We start from the raw sequence: 17,584 nt of genomic DNA, 5'->3' as shown, positions 1-17,584 counted from the left end.
TCATCCACAAAGTTCTCTGTGTCAGAGGAGTACATAACATTGTGGAGCTGCAGGCAGTGCCCTGGACTGGAACCCTTCCAAGGGTGATCCCTGCAGTTCCTGGGCTCCTGCAGAGGAGGGAAGGGGCTGCAATTAAAGTGGGAAGAATTTGGGGAGGTAGCAATTTGCTGCTGGGAAATGAAAGAAATATGTGTTTTTCCCTTTTTCTTGAAAAGATATTAACTGCTTAAGGTATGGAGGGAAGATTTGGACTAAGGCTTAGAGACAGGCTGCAGATTTTTGGGGTAACTCACTAATATTGATCCTGCAGTCTTGTTCCCCTGGGGAATCAAGGTCCTTCTCCCTGCTCCTGCTCCTGCTGTGGCCCCTACAGTTCACCTGTAACTCTCTTTGATACCTCCACCATGGGGGAGCCTGGCAGTTCTGCGGTGCCTCAGATACAGGAAAGCCCTTTCCAGCAAGGATGTTGCACTGGTGGCTGCTCCATAACAGACACTTTTACTCCTAAAGAGGAAAAGAGTTAAAGGGAATGGAATTCCATTATCTTAATTTTTTTTTTTTTTTTAAGGCTATAATTTCTCCAGACATTTGAACAAAATCTTTCATCCGCATTATCCACGGCAGCAGCTTAGAGAGGCTCCTAGGGTGTCTCCATGCAGAATGACCTCTCCATCCCACCAGCCACATCACCATGGTGCTGATGAATCTGTCCCTGTCCAGCCTGTCCCTGGCCACTAACGAGGCTGATTTATCTGCAGCCCTAACGATGTTCCCTGGCACACACACATGTGAGGAGGCCTCCCGTGGGATGGGTTTCCCCAAGACAGAGTGTGCTTCTCTCTCTTAACCTTTCCTTGCAGGTCAAGTCCTCCATCATTTTTATTGCCCTCTGTATCATGGCAAAATCCTTTTTCTTTCTTGGAAGTGCAACCCCCAGCCCAGACAGCATGAGGAATTCCTTTCTTCCCTTAGTTAGTATAACCAAGCAGCTGAATGTTGTGGTCTCGGCTCTGGAGCCATCCTGGCTGACCCCACATCCTTCCCTGAATCTGTGCAGACATATATTTGTACCTCAGTGATGCTCTCCTGGGTTCCTCCTGAACTGACTGCAGCCCAAATCCAGCAGTGCTTGCATTCAGTTCCCACCCTCTGAAGCATTTGTGATGGCTCCTGATGGCTTTGATCAATGCAGTTTTCATCTCTTGTCCAACATGGGAGCTGCTTGCAAACCATGGAGTGGTGCTGGCTTTCCTCCATGCTGGGAAATTCCCGGGTTTCCAACTTGGGATATTGAACTCTTAATAACCACTTTCCATTTTTGACTCTCTTCTCTCCTGCTTTTTCTCTGGTTCTCTATGGTGCTGGCTAAGTGATTTTTCTCTTGCTGGGTTAATCTGCTCGAGGTGTTTCTCCACGTGAGCACTGCCGTTATCTCAGCATCTCCTGATGGGATTAAAATGGGTCCAGCTTCATAGATGGATCTGTGTGCGTTCCACAGGGAGGTTTTTTGGAGACTTAAGTGGGTTTGTGGCGTGGGAGTTGTCATCTCCATCTGGGAAACTTGTTTGCAGTGCAGGTGGTTGGTGTTGCCAGTGTGGAAAGTCTGACCCTGAGCTCAGCAAAGCTGTGGACGCCAAATCCCTCCTGAAGGAGGAGGTGATGGATAGTGCAGAGCCCTGGGGTGTCCTCTGCTGGAGCCTCCACAGGAGGGCAAGGACCTGTCTGAATGCCTCTTCTTTCCCTCAGGTGTCCCATCCGGCCCCCGCAACGTCATCTCCATTGTCAACGAGACGTCCATCATCCTGGAGTGGCACCCGCCGCGGGAGACGGGCGGCCGGGACGACGTCACCTACAACATCGTGTGCAAGAAGTGCCGCTCGGACCGGCGCGCCTGCTCCCGCTGCGACGACAACGTGGACTTCGTCCCCCGCCAGCTGGGGCTCACTGACACCCGTGTCTTCATCAGCAACCTGTGGGCTCACACCCCCTACACGTTCGAGATCCAGGCGGTCAATGGAGTGTCCAACAAGAGCCCCTTCCCACAGCAGCACGTCTCCGTCAACATCACCACCAACCAGGCTGGTGAGAGCCGGGTGATGCCAGGGGGTTTGGCTGTCCCGCTGCCGGCTCCCTGTGGAGTCGAGCTGTGTGTCCAAAAGGAAAAGCTCCCGGGGTGTGAGGGTGTGTGATGGCTGTGGTGCCCCCAGGCCTGAGTGGGGAGAAAGGCCTGGAGAAGAGGGGGTGAGGGGAATGGGGATAGGGAAAGTTTGCCTGTGCCCTGGGCAGTGGTGAGTGGCTTGTGGAAGGGTCACTTGATACCTGCTTTTATCCCACTCTGTATTGCTTGGGGAGGACAAGGCATCACCACCTTTCCCCTTTTCCCAGTTGGGAGAAGGGAGATGGGGTGAATCCAGCCTTGAAACACAGCCTGACTGTTACAGCACAGAGGGAGCAGCATCCTGGGGCTGAACCCAGGCTCTGTCCCTTCTGGCACGTCCCTCTCCCATCATTTTCCTCTTGTCTCCTTTTCCAGGCTCCCCTGCTCCCTTTCCTGTCCCCAGTCAGGCATCAGGAGCTGAATGAGCAGCTCTGGGTCAAACAGGGATGCTGGTGGGGTGGGTGTGCAGATGGCAAGGGGGCAACTGGTCCTGGGCTGTGCTGAGGATCTGAGGGGATGGAAACCCATGTGCTCGGGGTTTAAAAGGGGAATGGGAATTCCTGCTTTGTGCCAGGGCAGACAGCCTTCGCCATCCTGCTCCCTCTGGGTAGCACAGTGGAGAAACCTGGTGTAAATATTTCAGTGTAAATATTTCAGTGTAAACCAGTGTAAATATTTCAGGCTTCTGGCTCCAGGGAATACAAATCTACACTTGTGCCCGGCTGGCATCACTGTCTGCTGAACCACTTGCAGCCAAACCTGCCTCTTGTTTCCAGGCCTTTTCTTTTTCTGGGGTGGATTTTTGGGGTGTTTCTTAGCTCTTCTCCCACCACGGGGAGCTGGGAACAGCCAGGTCACCCTCTTCTGTCTGTCTGTACCCCAGTGGTCCCTGTTTGTCTTGCAGAGGCTGATTACAAACAAGAAAATGCTGGGCTGTGGGGTAACCCGATGGAAATTCACCAGGGATATCCATGGCATTGATGCTCTCCCTCTAAAATCTCTTTGGCTTTGCAGTGGGTTTTTCCAAATGTTTTCCCAGCCCCATCCAAGCTAGTGGGAGTTAATAAAATAGCAATCAGAGTGCTTAATTTCAGCCCTTGAGCATCTTCCTGGAGCAGATGTGGAGAGATTAAAAAAAAAAAAATAGGATTATATATTCTGGGTAAACAAAGGTAGTGCTGAACTACCCACATCTTTCATTGGAACCATGAGAAACAGGGCTCCTGCCACCCCCAGATTCCCTTCATGGCATGATCCCATGCCCAGGTTGGTTGTGCTGGGTTCAGGCAGATTCCCTAGATTCACATAGGGCAGCATTTTCCCTGCCCAGCACTGCCCATACTCCAGGCATGGTGAGGAGGAGGGGGAGGGCAGAGATGGCTGGATTGGGAGCTGACTGTGGACAGGACATGCCAGTGCCCCTTTGGGTGTGAACAGATACCTTGGATACCTTTCTTTTGATAGGATTAAGTGCAGGATTAGGGCTGTATTGGCTGGCTCTGCCCCTTATAGTATAGCTTGGAGGGCACAAAGCATTTGGAAAAGGGTCTCCTGACTTAGTGCCTCAGTGTCCCTAATGGTGGAAGGACAGTGTTGCTGTTTTCCTGGGAGAAGCACTTTGGGGTGCTGGGGATGAGCATCCCCTGAGAGCCCCTAAGAGCAGCCCCAGCAGCTTCTCTGGAGTCAAGGCTGGGCTGGGATGTCCCTGCCCTGGTTCCCTGTCACTGTCCTCAGGGTGGGCAGATTTTTGCTCCCACATCCCATTTCTGAGAGCACTGCAGGGAGCAGTTGTGGCACAGCTCCCTGCGTGCTGAGTGCTGGCTCCCCAGAGAGGCTGTTACAGCAAAAGATGTCACACAGAGCTGGACCCTGTCACCAAACCTTGGTTTGCCCTGCTGGGGAGAGCTCTGCTGCATCTCTCCCACCATGGGAGACATCATTGGAGTAAGCAGTCCCAGGGAGAAAGAACACCAAGGATTTCCAAGCCCCTAATTAAACGGAGAAGTTGGTTTAAATAGCAGAATTCCCTGTGTGGCTTGCTGCTCTGCTTCCATGTAAAGCTGCTGAGATGTCGGTCTTCCCACTGCTAATGAGTGAGCTGGTCCCATGGGGAAGCCAACCACAGGCATGGGAGATTTGGGATGCCGTGAGGATTCCCCTTCTCCTCAGAGCCATTCTTCCTACCCCTCTCCATTAATTTTCCCTCGCTCCCTGCTTCCTTGCAGCCCCCTCCACCGTGCCCATCATGCACCAGGTGAGTGCCACCATGAGGAGCATCACGCTGTCCTGGCCCCAGCCCGAGCAGCCCAACGGGATCATCCTGGACTACGAGATCCGCTACTACGAGAAGCTGAGCCGCATCTGCACGCCTGATGTCGGCAGCACCGTGGGCTCCAGGCCGGCCCCGGTGAGCCCAGGGGGAGCCCTGCCCTGGGGGCTGGGCTGGGGGCATGGGGGGCAGGGGCAACATGGATGGGCTCTGGGACAGGCTGTGCTGGGAATGGTCAGGTAGGACAGGTACCAGGTCACCCGAGCTGCCTCCAGAAGGTGGGAGTGAGTTGTGACTGCAGATGCTAAATCACAGAGTCCAAATCACAGAGCAGTTTGAGTTGGAAAGGACCTTAAAGCTCTTCGAGTTCCAACCCCCTCCCACGGGACACCTCTCATATGATCAGGTTGCTCAGAGCTCTGTCCAACCTGAGCCAGTCCTTGCCCGTGGCAGCGTTTGTCCAGCACATCAGTGCCCATGGCTGCCTTGGCTCTGGTATTTGCTAGGATGAGCAGGGACCTGAATCATGGGGATGGCATCAGGAGGAGGGGGAGGGGGTTAGAGAGGACCAGGGAAGGTTATGGAGGTTGTCCCTGCCCCAGGTCACTGCTTGCCACTGGTCCTGTCCCTGGCAGCTGTCCTGTCCTGCAGGGGACACGCTCCCGACCGCTGCGATGAACCGTGCCCGGCCCAAGCTGTTCCATCCCTCCTGTGTCTTGCCAGCTCTAATGAATTCCTCTAAGTAGGAATAATTAGATGATCTCACCAGTGGCCTCTTACCAGCAAAGCACTGGGGAATGTGGTAAAAAATGAGAGTGGAGACACATGAGTTTCCCACCAAGGTTTAGGCCAAGGACCTGTGCCAGCAGAGCAGGACTGCAGGGGCTGGGGATCTCAGCAGAGTGTTGCCCTTGATCCTGCTTGAGCAGGGTCTCATAGGGCACATTATGGTGTTTAGTGGAATCACAAAATGGTTTGGGTTGGAAGAGACCTTAAAGATCATCCAGTTCCAACCCCCGTGCTGTGGGCAGGGACACTGGGTTTCCATAACTGTGGGATGTTTCTGAAATGCACAAGGACGTCAATCACTTGAAGAGGAGGAATCTGTTGTTCATAAATTATTTTTGCTCTGGATGATCTTATTGTTTCCCTCTGCTACTCCATTCTGCCTGCTCTGGTGGGACCAGGGGGCTGCTTGGGAGGCACATGCTGCAAGGGCCTCCCCTGTTCCTTCTGGGGATGTTTCATAAAATGTCCTGGGTTGAAGGGACCTTGAAGCACATCTTGTTCCACCCCCTTCCATAGGCAGGGACACCTTCCACTAGACCAGGTTGCTCCAAGCCCCATCCAGCCTGGCTTTGGACACTTCCAGGGATGCAGGGGCAGCCACAGCTTCTTTGGGCACCCTGTGCCAGGGCCTCAGCGCCCTCACAGGGGAGAATCTCTTCCGAATATCCAACCTAAATGTACTCTTTGTCAGTGGGAAGCCATTACGCCTTGTCCTGTGACTCCAGGCTCTTATAAACAGTCCATCCTTATCTTTCCTGTAGCTCCCTTCAGGCACTGGAAGGCCACAATTAGGTCACCCCAAAGCCTTATCCAGGCTTAACAATCCCAGCTCCTGAAGCAGAACCAGAGCCTTTCCTTTATCCCCCTGCAGCCGAGCCCCATCCCTGCCCTGAGCAGATGGGCTGCAGCCCCACCATCCTCCCGCTGCCCCCCGTCCCTGTTGCACTGACCGTGGCTCTCTCGGGTGCCCGCAGGACCACAACGAGTACAACTCGTCCATGGCGCGCAGCCAGACGAACACGGCGCGGCTGGAGGGGCTGCGGCCCGGCATGGTGTACGTGGTGCAGGTGCGTGCCCGCACCGTGGCCGGCTACGGCAAGTACAGCGGCAAGATGTGCTTCCAGACCCTCACGGACGGTGAGTCCCGCCGGGCCTCGTGCTCTCGCTGGGTTAAAGGAGCTCGTCTGCGCAAACCTCGGTCCCGGTGGGCAGCGTGGCGGGGGCCGGGGGATTTACGGCCGTGTCTCGTTAGCCGCCGGCGGGAGGAGTGATCCACCCTCCATCTCCCAGCGCCGGGTTTCCCCCCGCTGTTTATTTCTGTCTCTGCTGCCTTGAGCTGTGGGGGCAGAGGCCCTGGCAGCAGCTGTGGGTCTGGCACAGTGTGATGGGGTGGGAGGAGGGTTGTAGACCCTTGGAGGAAGGACTCTGGGATGCTTTCCTGGGATAGTTGGAGTCCGTCTGAGCCGTCAGGGCAAAGCCGGGATGGTCAGACCCATCTGAAAGCTGATTTCCCATGCCAAAGGGGTGTGTTGGGCCAGCTCCTCTCCTTTGTGACTTCTTCTGGCCCCAGCCCTTCCCTGCACTCACAAACACTGGCTTCCTTTAGAAACTGCTAATTCATGGGAGTGTTTTCCATTAATCCCAGCTTCAGCACTTATCCAGAAGTTGGTGAGTGAAGCAGGTCCTCCTACCCCTGGGGCAGCTGAGAGTCCATTCCCTGTTGCTGCTGGTGTGGTTCCTTCTTTGCTTAGGTGACATCCATGGCTCCCAGCCTCACTGCCTGTCTTTCCTAAAGCTTTTCTTCTTTCCAAAAGCTTTTCTTCTTCCCTAAAATGGGTCACCCCTTGCTTGCATTCATGTCAAGTGCCAGCTGGGGTGGGAAGAGGAAAGCCATGCTGGGTGACCAAAGGGAAGGAAATGGTAATAAACCCCCCTCCAATGCCTCAAATATTCAGGATTAGAGAAGCGAGAAGAAAAATCCTGCCTCAAATAAGCAATTAATTGAAATTTAATAAGAATGGATTGTGTAGCTTATTAAATAATAATTGATTGTTAGATGAGAATTTCTCAGGATTTAAGCAGCATGCAAGAGATAAATCTAGTTGCCAGTAATTAACTGCAGAGTAGAAAATACAGATAAAAGGGTGCTAAATGCTTTTTTTGGATGAGTTTTATTTTAACCCTTGCATGTGGTTGCTGGCACAGCCTGGCAGATTTTGATGGGGCAATTGGAGAGAGGGGTATTTTTGGAATGCTACAGAAGCCTCAGGAATGTGGGATCTGCTGGATATACTGCCTGTTGAGAGTACCCACACCACTGATGGGGCACAGAAAAATGGGGAGACACATGGAGGGTGCCAGTAGCTTTTTGGGGGTCCTCTCAGTGCCACCTTGGCTTTCACCCCAGCCTGCTGCTGAAGGATATGGGGGGTGCTGAGCAGACAAAGGAGGTTCTGAGGGATGCTTGGTGGGAAGGGATGCTGTGGGTGCCATGGCTCTGCAAAAGGACTTGTCTCATGTTGAGATATTAAAACCTACGAGCAGACCTGTGGCAAGGGTTCCCAGGTTCTCCAGAGCCTCACTCCCAAAGTTCACCGTTGTGTGGTGGACTCTGATGTCTGATCTGAGTGAAGTCTTGGCCCAGCATTCTCTGGCTGGCTTGGTTATTAATGGTATTTTCCTCCTTTCCTACAACTTGTAGGAATTTTGTGTCTGTGAGACCCCATGTTAAAATTGGTCAAACTGGCCAACAGGTTGCAGTCATAGAGTCTCAAGAAGGTTTGGGTTGGAAGGGACCCTAAAGCTCATCTCGTTCCAACCCCCTGCCATGTGCAGAGATCTGGTAGATCTTCTGGTAGATCAGGTTGCTCAATAAATTGATTTATTTAAGTGCCAAAGCTATGGACAAAGCCACGTCATTTCCTTTCCCCTGTCTTTAAGCCAAAGGTGTGTGAGCCAAGCATGACAATCCGTACCCAGTGCAACAGGGGTTGCACTCAGCTGAACCCCCTGCCTGGATCCCCCTTGTCCCATCACCTTGGGAACAGCACCCATGGAGTCAGAGGGGATCCCTTCCCAAAGGCTGCTCTCACTCCATGAGCACGCCAGGGAGGATTGACCCCATCCCTCTTCTCTCACAGACGATTACAAGTCAGAGCTGAGAGAGCAGCTGCCTTTGATTGCGGGGTCCGCAGCGGCCGGGGTGGTCTTCATCGTCTCCCTGGTGGCCATTTCCATCGTCTGCAGCAGGTGGGTCCCTGTGGGATCAATGTCCCTGGAAAGTGGAGGTGCTAAGGTGCAGATTAGGGGTGGGAGGGGTGGGATGGGGGACCCATGAGGCCAGAGGGAGCAGCACGATGCCGCTGCTCATGGAGTGTTGCTGGCAGGGGAGCGGGTTGGGGCCACCAGCAGCTGCAGATCCCTGAAGCCTGGCTGTTCTCTCCCCTGTTCTCCCAGGAAGCGCGCCTACAGCAAGGAGGCAGTGTACAGTGATAAACTCCAGCACTACAGCACCGGCAGAGGTGAGCAGGACAAGGGGGAAAAGCAGACAGGGGAGACGCTCCCAAACCTGCACCCAGCATGTGCCCCACTCCTCCCCTTCCATCCATGGTGGATGGACAGGACATGGGGTGGGATTGGAGAGGTCCACACGTGTCTGTCAGGGTGTGGGGGAGGGCGAGCTGCAGTGGTCCAGCACTGTGGGTGGGAAGAGTACCAGGAGGGATTTGGGGAATGATGATGGATTTGGGGGTATGTCAGGGGCAGGGGGCATGTAGGGGACAAGGGATGGGGAGAGGATGCTGTGAAGACTCCCAAAGGAGGAAAGAAGGGAGAGAGGTGGAGGGAGGATGAGCCTCTGATCTCCTGTCAGGCTCTGCCTGGGTCTGGATCAATGCTGAGCTCTTAGAGGGATTCTGGATTTTGGGAGCATGGCTGGGGTGTGGGTGCTGGTGGCTGGCACTGCTGCTGTCCTGGCTGTGTGGCTGATGCTTGCCCTGTACTTTGCTCTGGGAAGGATGTGCAGCCAGTGACTGGGAATTTTTAACTGGTTTTGGGCTGCTGATCCCCTTGGCAAACAACTAGGACAGCCTGAGCTTTTCCTAGGAGACCTCTGCAGCTGGTGGAGCTGTGCACCAGAATTAGTTCCAGGTGTATTTGTGTGTAATGTCTGCTCTGGTGCCCCACCAGCAGCCAGCACTGCAAATGAAAATAAAGCAGCAGCTTTGGGGGCCAGGATTTTCGGTGTCCACCAGTTACATGCAGGATGTAAATCCCATTTGCACTCTCCTGAAGATGCTGCCCAGGTGCAATTTGCTTGTGTTAAGAACTATCTTGATCCTGGGTGCTTCATTGGGGAAAAGAGGTGTGGGATGCAGGGATGGAGGAAGGATGGGTGGGGAAGGCAGGGAGCAGAGGGGAGAAATGGGGATGGAGCAATCTCGGCCTGGCAGAGAAAAACTGGGGGGGCTGGAGAGGGCTAAGGAGGGATTGGAGATAAGCAGGAGAGCCCAGCCAAGAGAGCAGAGGACACTGGATCTCTTTAGACCTTCTTGGCATCACACTGAACCCTCCCAATGTTGTGGCAGCACTGTGGGGAGCCCTGAACCTCCTGGCAAACAATAAACTGTTATCCAAACATCACCGGGTGATGACAGACCTGTGCTTTTCCTCCCTCTTTTCTCCACATTTCTGCACTGTGGGGGGCAGGGCAAGATTACTTTGATGCCTGATGGATAAGATCACATCAGGCAGACTGGTTTTTCGTATTTTCCCCTTGTTTTGAAGCATTCCCTACTACACATGCATCCCTAGCTGGCCCCAAGAGCCATAAAATCCAGGATGCTCAACTGAGGTAGGGAAGCGATGAAGCATGTGCCTGTCTTGGGTTTCTAAACCCGGGGGGCTTTGAGGACTGGTGTCAGAAATCTGGGGTGCCAGCAATACCCTGTCAAGGTTAGTGAGCCTCCGGGCGCTCCCTCAGTGCAGAGGCTGGAGCAAAACAGGTGGGAAATTTGTGGTGAGCAACTAATGGAGTAATGAGAGCATCCTCTGGAACAAATCACCGTGTGTTCAGTGGCACAGCAATTACAGCCTCCCAGCACAGCTCTGCCATCCCTCCAGCAGCCCCTGGGAACACCTGCTGGTGGCAGAATGATCCAAGCGGATTTTGGGATGAGATGGGGGTCTCTCGGGGTGTAATTTTTTGTGGTTTATCCCTTCCATTGCTTCACTGGCAGCTGTGAGATTGGGGAAATAGGAAAAATGCCCTGTTGAAGCACCAACAATTCAGCAGGAAGGGGTTTTCTCTGTCCCCATGATATTTATTGCCAAGGAAACATGATGCCAGAAGGAACTGGCCACTGGAGTCTGGGTCGTGGTGCAGAGTGCTTCAACTTTAGAAGAGTGATAAAACATTTGCCCTTTTTTGCAGTAGTGAAAACTGGCCTAATCCAGTTTTCAGGATTCTTGGGATGATTTTAAGAGCACAAAGCTCTTTGCAGGCAGGCTCACCACGGGTACCTTTGGTGGTGCACTCCAGTACCTGGAATTTCACCCAGCTTCTGCTGGTGTGGGAATGATGAGCCAGGGACTGATGTTGGCAGGGATGAGGAGTGGGTTTAGGTGCCAAATCCCTCATTTGGATGGGATGAGCATGAGAGGGGCTCATCCTGGTGATTACTGAGCCTATGGATAGACCCTGGGGCACATCAGAGGATGTTTGAAAACCAGCCTGTGTTGACAGGGGACAGGGAACCTGGGCATTGTTTTCTCCTCTATTTTTTCAATATTTTGATCAGGGAGCTAGTCTCCGTTATGATCCTGTAAATCCCTTTGTAATCCTGGCTGGAGCATCAGCTGCTCTTGTAAAAGAATTTATGGGGCAGTTAAAGTGTATGAGACAGAGCCATAAAGGGATTTATGAACTGGGAGATGCACAGATGGCTTCATTGCAACCTCCCCTGACTCCGAGGTGCAGAACTTCTGCCCCAAAGGCCCCTTTTGGGGGTGAGGATTCTCCTGCCTGGTCCTTCCTGAGTCCTCGATGCCCCACAAGCAGCTCTCCCCTGGTGGCTGTTTGTCACCAGCAGTACCCCCTGTGAGGCTTTCATGCCTCCTCCTGAGTTGTTTTGCAGCTGGGAGCTGATTTAGATTCCTGGTGCAGAGGTGATGCTGTGGTCCATGCATCCATCTGTATCTGGCTCTGGAGGGACTGTGGGAAGCACCGGTGTGATGGGATCATGGCCTTGGAAAGGTTCTGAACAGTGTAACTGAGGGCTGTTAATCCCTGTGAGGGTGAAGTGCCTTGGGAAGGGGGCCAGGCAGCGATGTCCTTCCTGGTCTCCTCCAGAGATGACCTTGAGGGGCTGCTGTGCCATCCACAGTCCACTTTTTGGGTGAGAAATGGCATGGGAAGCTGACCCCTGGCCCAGGGGGACACCACAGCCCGTTGTAGGTCCCTTTTGAGTGGCGGTGCAGCACTGGGGTCAGGCTGAGCCCCGTGACCTCACTGTGCCTCGCCTCCGTGCCCCTCGGCAACTCCGTAAGCCCCTGACATGTGATATCTGCAAGCCCATTCGGGAAATCTGGGGACCTGTTTTTGTTTTTTCCCCCTTTGAAAAGGGCAAGAGCCCACTCTCTGCGTGTCCCTGCAGCCTGGGCGCGTCCTGCTTCCACGCATTGCCTCGGGCGAGAGGCCACACGTGTGTCCCGGCGTCCAGCCAAGGCGGATTTCACAGATCCATACAGGCTGTTGGTTATAATTGCTGCACTCTGTCAATTTAGTAGTCGCCACAAAGCCATCAAAGGCCTTTTTGGGTAAATAAATATTTCTTCACTAACGTGTGGAGCCTCATAAAGCCTTCACTGTAAAGCCAGCGTGCTGTACTCCAGGTCTGTAACTGCTCCCTTTGCCATGGAGGAGGAAGAGGAAGGATCATGGTACAGGAGAGGAGAGCAGAGAGGGAGAGGAGGAGGTATAAGGGAGAATGGGGTGAATTGGTGGCCCGGAGAGGATGATAAGGGTCTGTGGAGGTGGTATGGGTGAGCACAGCGATAGCAGCCACTTAATGGAAAGTGTGAGCACAGAAGGGTCTCCAGTTGTTGGCCATGGTACAACTGCTCTTGGTTTTCCAGGCTGCACAGAGACTGTGGGGATCCCCTGTACCTGGCATTGTTCAAGGCCAGGTTGGATGGGGCTTGGAGCAAACTGGTTTAGTGGAAGGTGTCCCTGCTCATGGGGGATGGTATGGAATAAACTTTGAGCTCCTTCCAACCCAAACAATCGTATTAACTCTGTTTCTGTAATTCTCTCCCTTTTGCCGTTCCTGTCTTCCCTGTAACAAGGGTCTCCAGGGATGAAGATCTACATCGACCCCTTCACCTACGAGGACCCCAACGAAGCCGTCCGAGAGTTCGCCAAGGAGATCGATGTGTCCTTTGTGAAGATTGAGGAAGTCATTGGGGCAGGTGGGTCTCTCTGTGTCCTGCTGCCCACCCTTCCCTGCCCTCTCTGCTGCTCCTCTGTGGCTGTCCACCCACCTGGAGCAACTTTGTGGGGGAGCACACACGGTCCTTCACCTGGAAGCCCTCAAAGAAGCCTTGAAACATCAGGTTTTCCTGTGTTTGTGATGGGTTAGGGTGGACATGAGGTTTTTTAATGCTCTCAAAGTTCCTCTGAGGTGGGAAAGGCCCCAGGAATGTATTCACTGGCTGACCATGGGGCCTCTTGGGATTTTCCATGTGGCTTTTGCAGGAGATAACAAGAAAAGCCATATCTCACTGTAGTCTGTGCCATATTCCCCTACATATGTATATATACACACATGCATGTGTGTGTGTGTGATCTGTGCTGTTTTATTGCCATTTTTAAATAACTGTGTCATACTCTTAGAGAAGAAAGTGAGAAGCTGGGGAGGGGAAGCTGTGAGGAAGCAATTAGTCAGTTTGTTTGGGATCAAGTTCAGCAATGTATCACCTGCCCTTTGCTGCTCAGCAAGGCAAAGTGACTGCAAACATGGCTTAAATGTAATCCTTCCACAGGCAAATTTTGCTTTGGTGAAGTGAAAGCTCTACCGCTTTCTCTGTATTTTAAATCAGAGGGCAGCAACGTAAACAGCCCAATTATTTCCCACCCCAGGATAAGTGATGTGCAGAAAGGCAGCCAAGATTAACAACACAGACACTTGATATTTGAGGTACTCCTTAAATGTGGATGCACTTTCCCTGCAAATCCTCCTTGTGGGGGTTTGCACATGTGGCTGCAGCCTCTGCCTGTGTCGATGTTGGGCTCTGTCACCTTGGAGAAGGTTGCAAACCTAAACATGTCCCCAGCAGCAGACACTGGCCCTTTTAAAGAGGACAGGTGGGCAGATTTGTAGAGGAAAGCATTGTTGAAGTGTGAATTGGCTGCCATTTCTCAGCTGGGCAAGGACCCCTTGCTCTGTGCAATGTTTAGTGTGGAGGAGGAGGAGGTAGCTCTGGTGTTGATTGATCAAAGGTTGGACTCCGTGATCTCAGGAGTCTTTTCCAACCTAAATGATTCCATCTTGCACACTCAGGGGAGTTTGGAGAGGTGTATAAAGGGCGCCTGAAGTTGCCAGGCAAGCGGGAGATCTACGTGGCCATCAAGACTCTCAAGGCTGGGTACTCGGAGAAGCAGCGCCGGGATTTCCTGAGCGAGGCCAGCATCATGGGGCAGTTTGACCACCCCAACATCATCCGCCTCGAAGGGGTGGTCACCAAGAGCCGACCGGTCATGATCATCACAGAGTTCATGGAGAACGGGGCCTTGGACTCCTTCCTGCGGGTGAGGCGAGGCCGCGTGGGCTGTGGGATTTGGGATGTGATGTTGGTGTCCCGTTTGTAAACCCCAGCCTGTTTGCTTAGTCTGGGAGCTGGCTGGAGCGTGCCACACATCCAAAATGTGTGTTTTGGGGTGCTTACCTTTGCTGTAATCAGGCAGGGCAGCTGGAGTCCTCTGGGGAGGCGCAGCATCCTCCTGAGGTCAGGGTGAGTGGCCCTGGTCCCACTGTGCTCACCCCAGTGCCTGCTCTTTCTGCTTGCAGCAAAACGATGGGCAGTTCACAGTGATCCAGCTGGTGGGAATGCTCAGAGGCATTGCTGCTGGGATGAAGTACCTGGCAGAGATGAATTATGTGCACAGAGATCTGGCTGCCAGGAACATCCTGGTCAACAGCAACCTGGTATGCAAAGTATCTGACTTTGGCCTCTCGCGCTACCTGCAGGACGATACGTCTGACCCCACCTACACCAGCTCCTTGGTAGGTACCTCCCACAGGATGTTCTCCTGCCCAGAGTTCCCTGTGCCCTGCACCTGCTGAGCCTGGGAGAAGGGTTCTGGATGTACAGTCTGGCATGGGTGGGAGCACCTCATGAGTGTTCCCACCACATACGTTCATGGTCCAGAGGTCCTGGCTGTGGTTTCCACAAATTATTCTCTTTCCCCTCCTTTTTCTTCCTCCTTTTTAGAAGTTTTCCACCTCCCTCCTCCCTAAGCACCTTTCTGCCTTCTGCAGTTTCCAGATAAGCCCCTTCCCTTTCCTCTGGGGAGGAAAGGTGAACAGAGGAGTCCCTGGAGAGACAGGAAGGGGAGGCAGGGAGATCACAGCAACTCCTGGCAGCACAGTGATGGTGTTTTGCCTCCCCTTCCCCCAGCACTCCAGGTCTGGTCTGCTTTTCCCTGCTGGAAACTTGTTCCAAGCATAAATTAAAGAACAAGCCTAATGGGGGCTCTGCCATTCCCCAGCCATCCTTCTCCTCCTTAATTAACTCATTTGTAGGTAACAGCAGCTCTCTTCTCCCCCTGCTCCTGGCTACCCCAGGGGACCCCCAGCTCCCCACCATGGCCACTGTCCTGCTTGTGAGCCCCTGAGAGGTGTTAAGGATGATCAGAGGGGAAAGGGATGAGCAACTCACTGACCTTATCTAATGGATTAAACAGAAGAGTGTACGGTGGGTGCCGGCACGAGGCTGCACCAGCTCCTGCCAAAGCAGTTCCTTGGGCTGCTGAGCTGTGCCCAGGTGCCAGGGCTGGCTCCAGCTGCCAAAATGGGAAAGCCAGGGACATGCCTTTAAGGCTGACTCAATGTTTTGGCCCAGTTGCAGCCCCTCACTGTCCCCCTGCTGCTCAGTGGGATGTTCCTGTTCCCCCCAGACCTGCCCCTCTCCCTGCCCAGACCCTTCCTGCAGGCAGCAGCCTTTAAGCAGACACTCAGCTTTTATTTTTCCTTCAAAGACCCCAGTGGTAGCTGCTGAGATGAGGCATGAATTAGTCTTTTCCCCACCTTCAAAGATAAAAAGAGATTATCTCATCTGTGTTTTTATTTAATTTAGTCCATAATAGATCTCCCCGGCAGCTGGGAAGTGATGCTGTGCCTGCGATTGCATCACTCTGCCTCCCACAGCAGGCTTTTCGCTCTGGGGAAAAGGCAGGAAAAACAACCTAGCAGTTAATTTCTCCATTTGTAGTTATTCAAATCAAATTTTTTGCCATTCATCCTTCAAGAGCGGCTGACGCGTCCTCGGAAAGGCTACGGAAGATGATTGTGCTAAACGATTTACAATGCAGTCCTGCCCCCAGACAATTCCTGTGCGCGTCTGTGGTTTTCCTTTTCCCTTGGCTTTTTTTGTGGTTATTTTATGGAGCTTCCCCAGGGAGCAGTCCCTCTGTGCATGCTGCCCCTCCTCACATCCCTGCGCCCTTGGCATGGCCTTTGCCCCTGGGACCTGCCCTGGCTTGGCGGGGTGGCTTGAGATGCTGACCCTGATTTTGAGCCTCTGGGAGAAATGAGGAGCTCTCTGCCGAGGGCACTTTCCTACACTAGTGCTTTCCATTGGGTTTTAAAGGTGTTTTGCTTTTTGCCTTCCACTCCAAATGTAGGGCTGAAAGGACCTGGCAGCTGTGGGAGCCCAGATGAATCTGTACAGGATGCTTTTAATTCAACCTTGTTTCCATTGAAGGCCAAGGGATGGGGATGCCTGTGGCTCCTCACCTGTGAAAAGCACTAGCCCAGTCGTGCTTAGCCTTGTCACCTGGTGACTCCCTGGGAAGGGATCTGGGGACAGGCCACTGATGTGCTGGGTCCTTCAGGCAGCTGGAGTGGCATGGTGTCAGTCAGTGGGGTAAATCCTTGGATAAACCCATTTGTTTTGTTCAGCTAAGCCATTTTAAGGAGGTGCAAGATACAGTCATGCAAGATTCAGTACATGTTTTTGGCTCCTGCCTCCTTGTCCCATCAGGTGGGGTCCACGGGGACCCATGGTTTGGGGTGTGTGGGATGGCCCCAACCCTGGCTTGTGGGCATCCAGCCTCCTCTGCCTAGGGAGATGTTTCTCAGCTGAAATCCTTTCTTCTGTAGGGGGGAAAGATCCCTGTCAGGTGGACGGCACCGGAGGCCATCGCCTACCGCAAATTCACCTCGGCCAGCGACGTCTGGAGCTACGGCATCGTCATGTGGGAGGTGATGTCGTTCGGGGAGAGGCCCTACTGGGACATGTCCAACCAAGATGTAAGCACTGGGGGTCATCCACACTGCTCTGGGACCCAGGGGATGCTCATTCCCAAAAGAAATCACTGTCTGAAGGGCCCTCTGCTCCTTCCTGGAGCCTCAGGAGCGCTCGGTTTGGAGATGAAACAGGCTGGTGAGCGAGAGGATGCAAGGAGGGAAATTGGGAAGAAAAGCCAGTGGGCTGGTAATTGGACTTCAGCAAGCTGCAGGGCCTTTGAAAATGTTCAGAGGGTTTACAAGCAGGGAAGGAGCTTTGGAAGTGTGACTGCTGTACTCCGGCGAGCTCCGCCGAGATAATGAGTGGCAGCTCTCCGCTGGGAGGAACTGCAGCCGCGGAGCATCAGAGTGGAGATTAACCTCGGAGAGCACCGGCTCCTCCCGCTCCCTTGGCTGCTGATCAGCCGGGCTGGCCGTGCCTTCCTGGCTGCCTGCAGCCCCTCTGCCTGCACAAGCAGCTCAGGGAGCCCCCCGAGTCCCTCACTCATCCGTCCTCATCCATCCTCAGGTCATCAACGCCATCGAGCAGGACTACCGGCTCCCGCCGCCCATGGACTGCCCGGCCGCCCTGCACCAGCTGATGCTGGACTGCTGGCAGAAGGACCGCAACACCCGCCCGCGCTTCACCGAGATCGTCAACACCCTCGACAAAATGATCCGCAACCCGGCAAGCCTCAAAACTGTGGCGACCATCACCGCTGTGTGAGTGCCGGGCGCAGGGACGCTCCCTGTCACCATCCCATGCCGTGGGGAAAGGCTCCCCCAGCGGCTCCAGAGTTCATAAATCCTTAGGCGGGGGCAGGGGGTTCTGTCTTCGCTCTGCCTGACAGTCAGACAAAGAAC

General features: G+C 53.6%; 1 protein-coding gene across 1 annotated transcript in view; it reads left to right on the top strand.

The window, feature by feature from the left end:
* The window catches only part of EPHB1 (EPH receptor B1), a 77,413-nt gene that overhangs the window by 49,021 nt on the left and 10,808 nt on the right, over nt 1-17,584 (top strand). Inside the window, exons 5-14 of the mRNA XM_014258300.2 lie at nt 1,747-2,082; nt 4,384-4,565; nt 6,191-6,353; nt 8,357-8,465; nt 8,673-8,737; nt 12,561-12,683; nt 13,775-14,022; nt 14,282-14,497; nt 16,595-16,744; nt 17,250-17,443. Coding sequence (XP_014113775.1) covers nt 1,747-2,082; nt 4,384-4,565; nt 6,191-6,353; nt 8,357-8,465; nt 8,673-8,737; nt 12,561-12,683; nt 13,775-14,022; nt 14,282-14,497; nt 16,595-16,744; nt 17,250-17,443 — 1,786 coding nt within the window. The remainder of the gene's footprint in view (nt 1-1,746; nt 2,083-4,383; nt 4,566-6,190; nt 6,354-8,356; nt 8,466-8,672; nt 8,738-12,560; nt 12,684-13,774; nt 14,023-14,281; nt 14,498-16,594; nt 16,745-17,249; nt 17,444-17,584) is intronic.

This window comes from Pseudopodoces humilis, chromosome 11, assembly GCF_049639895.1.
Source record: "Pseudopodoces humilis isolate 2021_Gansu_Grassland_sample_001 chromosome 11, ASM4963989v1, whole genome shotgun sequence".
Taxonomy (NCBI): domain Eukaryota; kingdom Metazoa; phylum Chordata; class Aves; order Passeriformes; family Paridae; genus Pseudopodoces; species Pseudopodoces humilis.
The sequence above is the reverse complement of the archived record's forward strand: the minus strand, read 5'-3'. Positions and strand labels throughout refer to the sequence as shown.